Below are 7,350 nucleotides of genomic sequence, written 5' to 3'. Positions count from 1 at the left end.
TTTTTTTTTTTTTTTTTTTGGCCGAGATCTGACATAGCAAGGGCAAGTCACTGAGGAGGTCATGGTTGGCAACATTTGATTAAATGATTGATAAGGCAATCAATTAATTAGTCAACTAGGTAATTAAATAAAGTAACAAAAGGAAATAAAACAGAACCTATGTGCAGCTGTTTCCCATTGATACAGACACACATGTATATTTGGTAAGCTTTATATTTTTAGCAACTTTTCCCAGTGTCAAGAACAAGATCTCTCTATCTTTGTACGTTACTGTGTGTCTTTAACCACTTCTCCCGTCCTTCATGGAGTTGTAGGAGCAGGGTATTATCATACTGCATCTCTTGAGCATTTAAACCAGCCAGAATTTCTGGCCATATTATTCTTGGAAATGTATTTTGCGCAAAGGATAATGTAGTTTGGAAGAAAATTGGAGATTATTTCTGAGAGAGACAGAGAGAAAAAGAGAGTTCCTATGTAATATTTTTCTCAGAAGAAAATACTTGGTGCCACGTTCAAGCCACCCATGCTGGTGCCATCTGTAAAGCACCTGTGCCATGTTAAAAGCACTCGTGCTGGTGCCACATGTTAAGCACTTGTGTCAGTGCCACATAAAAAGCACCCATGGTGGTTCCACAATAAAAGCACCCATGCTGGTGTCACATTAAAAAGCACTCATGCTGGTGCCATGTAAAAAAACCACCTGTGGTGGGGCCACATTAAAAGCGCTTATGCATTTATTATCTTAACTTTTTTTTTTACTTAAGTCACTTGATTGTGGCCATACTGGGGCACTGCCTTGAAGAACTTTTTTTCGTCAAATGAATTAACCCCCAGTACTTATTTTTTCAAAGCCTTGTACCTATTCTATCAGTCTCTTAAATTTGAAATTCTGAATTCGTTTTGATTTGCAGATTGTTCTTGTCGTTGCCACAACCTGACTTGATTTATTAATTGAATTATCATGTTTTCTTCTTTTCTTTTCTTTTTTTTCTTCTTTATTTCAGAGGCAGATGTAAGGTTCAACATTTCAAAGATATTGTGTCTGCCCGAGAATTTAAACCTGTCCAGGATTCTTTCTTTTATATCTTGGGCTATAATCCTGAAAGCAAAAGGCTGGCGACAACGCAGGGAGAAATTCGGGTTGGCACGAGCCACCAGGTGAGACCATCTTTTTGTATGCCTTTATATATATGTATATATATACATGCATGATACATGTGTGTGTGTGTGTGTGTGATCGACAAGCTTGCAAGAAATGAAGCCAGTATGCTCCGCTGGATGTGTAACGTCTGTGTGCATACATGACAGAGTGTAAGCACCCTGAGAGAAAAATTGGACATAAGAAGCATCAGATGTGGTGTGCGAGAGAGACGACTGCGCTGGTGTGGCCATGTGTTGCATATGGATGAGGACAGCGGTGTGAAAAAGTGTCACACTCTAACAGTGGAGAGAAGAGGTAGACCCAGGAAGACTTAGGATGAGGTGGTGAAGCACAACCTTCAAATGTTGGGCCTCACCAAGGCAATGACAAGTGACTGAGACCTTTGGAGAGATATGCTGTGCTTGAGTTGTCCCGGCAAGCCAAGTGAAACCATGGCCATGGCCTATGCCAGTGCTGTATAACCGGCCCATTTGCGAGTACCGTTCAATCATTGGGTAATATACTGTGCTTGAGAAGACCTGTTGAGTCAAGTTAAATCATTATCATGGCTGATGCCAGTGCCACCTGACTGGCACCTGTGCCAGTGGCACATAAAAAGGACCATTTGAGCATGGTCGATGCCAGTTCCACCAGACTGGCTCCCACACCAGTTGCACATAAAAAGCACCCACTACACACTCAGAGTGGTTGGTGTTAGGAAGGGCATCCAGCTGTAGAAACATTGCCAAATCAGATTGGGACCTGGTGTAGCTATCTGGTTTCACCAGTCCTCAGTCAAACCGTCCAACCCATGCCAGCATGGAAAGTGGACGTTAAATGATGATGATGTTTTTGTTAAAAAACAAAAGAAAAGATAAAGAAAAAAAATTGGGTTTTTGTAGATGAAATGAATTAATAGAAGAGAGTTTGAACCATTTTATAGAACCGAATAACAGATGTTGGTCTTTGATTAAGACTGAACAAATCTCAGACCCTTAATGCCCAGCTCTTCTGACTCCATCTGAATTCCTCTTCAACTGTAATAAAGCACAACCCTTGGTGATACCATGTCTTCTACCAGACAACATTTTGCATTGTGTGGCAGGGCCATAAAATTAGAAATGGTAAAAACACACGCACACAAAAAAAAGCGGCTATTTAGTAAATGTTTGTTGTTACTAAGGGAGCTACGTGGATGAAATAACCCCGGCAAGCCGGATCTATACTGCATGGAGACAAGAGAAAGAATAAGAAAATTGACAATGAATATAATGACTTCGATGGTGGTGGTGGTGGTATTGATGGTGATGATGACGGATGAGATGTGGTATAAAACGTAACAGGAGGTATAATATTTTCTCGACATTAAATAAAAAGAAAATAAGAGGAACGGTTTCACAAAAACCAAAAAAGTAGTAGTAATAATAATGAAGATGATGAAGATGATGATGATGATGATTATTATTATTATATTAAAAAAACAAACAAGACCCCAGAAAGCGCGCTGCTGCTGCTGCACTGTTCAATATCTTTTCTGGATGATGTATTTGTTAAGCATAACAGGATCTCTTAATGTCTGTGACTCATCAAAGTTGTATTAAATATCTTTCCCAAATGATACACACAATAAATCTAAAAGAATATATTTTCCAATATCTCTCTCCCTCCTCCTCTCTCTCTCTCTCTCTCCCTCTCTCTCTCTCTCTCTCTCTCTCTCTCTCTCTGACCCGACACTATACACCGACAAATAAATATGCATTTTGTTTTTGTTTTTTTTTTGTCTTTTGATATTGTCTTGTATGTCCAATATATATATATCTGTGAGTGTATGTATTTGTACATATGTATTTGAGTGTATGTATATATATATATATCTGCACACATGTATGTATATACGTATATATGTATGTACATCTATGCATGTATACATATGTATGTATATACGTATATGTATGTATATATATATGTGTATGTATATGTATATATACATGTATATATATGTAATATATGTATGTATATGTATTTATATATGTTTGTATATATGTATGTATGTGTATTTATATATGTATATATATGTGTGTATGTATGTATGTATGTATGTATATATATATATATATATATGTTGGATTTTTTTTCCTGTTCCACAGGGAAATATTTCTTTTCTTTGTTGCATAGCAACATTATTGACAAACAGATTTCTCATTGTAATGAGAAGATTTTTTTTCTTCGTCTTCTTTTCATCATCATCATCATCATCGTCATCATCAACAACATCATTATTTTCCTTCACTTATCTATCTATTTACTTAATTTCTTTATTGCTATTATTTGTATTGTTTTGTTTTTATCCTTCTTAACATGGTTCTACCAGTGCAAGAGGAAACCATCTTACTGCGGTTTGTTTGGTGTGAACTTTATGCTTGGCTAGGCTGGCTTCTCAAACTGTTAAAGGCTGATCTTTGAAGCCAGTTTGATAGCATGAGATAGAGGGAGCTAGAGAGAGAGGGGGAGGGGGAGTAGTTTATTGATTATTGTAAACAGTGGTACTGTTATTAATTGCTGATGTCTTACTAGTTAAACTTCCTTTGCTAAACAACAAAACCCCTTTTAAGTGCTGTCAGCATTGCCAGACAAGAGAAGTTTTGGTCGAGATAAGGAGGCATCGAGTGAAATTAGTTTGGAATTGTCCGTGTTGCATGTGTAATTGATGTACTCTCAGGAAATATTAAAGACTATAATAATCCAATATTACAGCAATTCTGGCAGCAGAAGGAAGAGGAATTATTTCTGTTTCTCTTTGAAACAGGTTGCTGTTTTAAATCGGATTTAAATCTCCTTAACATTAATGAAAATTCTATATGTGCTCCTTGAGCAGTTTGAGCAGAATATATAAATGTGTGTGTTTATAGATTGCATTTCTGGGATTTTTGAAGTGACTCAAGTTTCATGTCTGAATGTAAAATGTAATGTTTGAGATATTTTCCCCCTCTTTTTTTTTTTTTTTTCATCCGGATGCAAAAGTGGAGCAACAGTAGTAGTGTGTGTGTGTGTGTGTATACACATATTCTTTTATTTGTTTCAGTCATTTGCAAAATCAACCTCAGCAGAATTTGAACTCAGAATGTTGCGATGGGTGAAATACTTTTAAGCATTTTGTCCAGCATGCTAACGATTCTGACAGCTCACTGCCTTTTTTTAATAGTAATAATAATAATAATAATAATAATAATAATAATAATAATAATAATAGTAATAGTAATAATGTGTATTTAATATGTTTAGTGAGAGAGTTTTGTGTTTTGTTGTTTGTTTGTGTAGGCTCGGCTTCCTGAATACAAACGTGATGTGTCTCCGTCAGACATGCCAGAGAAAAGCGAACACATGGAAGAGCTACGTTGGCGGCCGCTGTGTGTTATTGATGGAGAACTTATGATGTACCTCAGTGCAGCCAGGTAAGAACATTTGAAATTTCCCCCACCTTTGCGCAGATTCTTTAGTAACACCCATGGGGTGAGGGTGGGGGTGAATGATAGGGCTGGAGATTCCCAATTTTGAAATATATGTTGGAAGTTGGCAGGGAAAGATCAATGCATTTATTTCTGCCCACCTCCACTAAATTGTCATCCTCATCATATGGCTGTTTTCCGTGCTGGCATGGGTTGGACAGTTTGGTTGGAGCTAGCAAGGCCCCGCTGGGTCTGATGTTACATACCCACTCTTTTGAAGTGATCAAAATTAAAACCTTCCACTAAAATATCATGTTAATTTATGTTCCAAATATGCAGTCTTTTGTTGATGGTTTACCTGCTTATGCATTAAATTCCCCATGAGGTAGGGCATTTATTTTTTATTTTCATTAATTTTTTTTTTTTTTTTTTTTTTTTTTTTTTTTTTTTTACATATTTGAAGTAATTTTTTTTTTTTTAGCTGGTTGTTCTATTTGTTTCTGTGAAACAAGTGGACCTATATTATTCGTGTGGCAATGTGGAGCAAACATAGTTATGTGGCTTGCTCTGGAGATGCTTCCTGTCCCCCCCCCCCAACACACAATGGCTACATAGTAAACTATAGGCCTGTCATCATCATCCTCATCTAGTCAGCAATCAGTCGTTTATTTCACAGTCATTGTTCCTCTAATCATGTTTAATATTCTATTCTGTCGGTCCCCAGCCATTTAGCCTTTTCTTCTCTTTGTTTGCTCCACTCCTATCTATCTTTCACAAAACACTTCATTCGCTTTATAATGTTGCCTATAGACTGCTTATCTTTCTCGTTATTCCAACCAAATCTGATTAATCTACCACACAGCAATGTTGTATATTTTATATTGTTAACTGGCTGTAATTAGAGCATGCACAAATTGTTATTAAGGAAGAAAAGAAAGAAAACTATAAAACCCACCTCACATAGATCTCGTTTATCCTTTTGTTAACATCTGTTTATTTGACATTAAATCGGCCAACAAACAGTTCCGATGATCCAAATTAATTCTTGCAGAGGAATTTACTTAAGTACACACAATGATCTTTATGTACCATTCTTCAGAGATATTTAACTGTTGTTGTTAGGAAATTATGTTAATAACGAACCCCTAATTACATGTGTATACTGTGTTTGGATGAGGTTTTCATAACAGTAATAATATCAATTGCAGTAGAGAAGCTCGCATGGCTTAGTGGTTTGAGTATTTTGCTCATGGTTGCAAGGTCGTGAGTTCAATTCTCAGATGGTGTGTTGTGTCCTTGAGTAAGACACTTTATTTCATGTTGCTCCAGTCCACTCGTCTAGCAAAAATCAGTTGTACCAGTAATTCAAAGAGGGCCAGCCTTGTCACATTCTGTGTCATGCAGAATCTCCTTGAGAACTACATTCAGGGTACACATGTCTGTGGAGTACTCAGCCACTTGTATGTTGATTTCATGAGCTGGCTGTTCCAGTGATTAAATCAACTAGAACCCTTGTCATCATAGCTGTCAGTGTCAGACCAGGTATTGAACCACTTGAAACAAACCCAACTCTGTCATTTCAACAACAGCTTTTATTCGCGTCACAACTGTTGGACACAGTTTTTCAATCTAGCTAAACACACTCCACTTCTTTCTCCTACCCTCCCCCCACCTTTGAGTTAGGAACCTAGCCGTAGTCTGGTACCATTCTATAGAGCTTTTGTGGGGCTGTATGCTTATTACAGCTCCTCGTTTGAAAACAAAAGAAACATTTCAACTAACGAGCTTACAGAGAGATTATTGAGTGCCTCCAAGAGAAAGTGTTGACTCGGTGCTCAAAGTAATCCGTAAACATTTGACGTTTCAATTATTAACTGTGTCACCTGTATTTATTTAATCTGCACAGTCACAGCAGTATTTGTCAGCTTATTCTTTTCAATATAGCTTTTCCCTTGTAATCAGCAACAACAACAAAAATGTATGAGTTTTTGTTTTTATATGAACTTAATCTTTCCCCAAAACCAGTTCTCACCTGTTTGCTGCTGTAATCACAGAACAAGTTGGTTCTTTCAGTCTTGTTGCCAGTATTGTTCAAAATCAACCTAACATATTCTTGTCTCTACCAAAGAATGCATTCTTCTCCAATTCTTCTTACATGATGATCTGACAAAGGAGGAGTCACACTCTTTATTTGCTAATGGTCAATCTGTTCCGATGGTCTTGTTATAAATGATAACATACCTCCCATGTATTGTTACAATGCTGTGGCAGAGCTATTGTCACACACACTGCTCAATGATTAACTAATACTTGTTCAGCTATGTATCTAAAACCTGTCCAGCTTTGATGGAATGTCATTGTTCCACTACAGCTACTCTTCTGTCCGTGTGTCTCTCTTTATGTTCTCCCTCTTGCTGTCTCTTTCTCTCTCTCCCCCCCTTTCTGTCACTTTCTCTACCCTCCCTCTCTCTCACACACACTCTTTGTCTCTGTCACACTTACTTTTAGAGCAACATTAATTGGCCACAAACCCTTACCCTTTAGCATTTCAACTGGCCATACCAGGCTCAAATATCCTACCCATTTTATGTTCAAACTGAACTGAGGGCTGACAAGCCTTAGAAGGCTGCACCAAGCTCCAATCTGATCTGGCAAAGTTTCTACAACTATAGCCTTGGGCCAACCAAGGCCTTGTGAATGGATTTGGTAGACGGAAACTGAAAGAAGCCCATCATGTGTGTGTGTGTTCATCCCCCCCCCCCC

The 7,350-nt window shown here is 37.6% G+C and overlaps 1 protein-coding gene across 1 annotated transcript in view; it reads left to right on the top strand.

Moving 5' to 3' along the window:
- The window catches only part of LOC128247007 (arginine-glutamic acid dipeptide repeats protein-like), a gene marked incomplete at its 3' end in the record, with an annotated part of 231,787 nt that overhangs the window by 177,066 nt on the left and 47,371 nt on the right, over positions 1 to 7,350 (top strand). Inside the window, exons 6-7 of the mRNA XM_052976940.1 lie at positions 1,005 to 1,158; positions 4,460 to 4,594. Coding sequence (XP_052832900.1) covers positions 1,005 to 1,158; positions 4,460 to 4,594 — 289 coding nt within the window. The remainder of the gene's footprint in view (positions 1 to 1,004; positions 1,159 to 4,459; positions 4,595 to 7,350) is intronic.

This window comes from Octopus bimaculoides, chromosome 26 (assembly GCF_001194135.2).
Source record: "Octopus bimaculoides isolate UCB-OBI-ISO-001 chromosome 26, ASM119413v2, whole genome shotgun sequence".
NCBI classification, from domain to species: Eukaryota; Metazoa; Mollusca; class Cephalopoda; order Octopoda; family Octopodidae; genus Octopus; species Octopus bimaculoides.
Note: the sequence above shows the minus strand (reverse complement) of the source record. Positions and strands in the feature narration are given on the sequence as shown.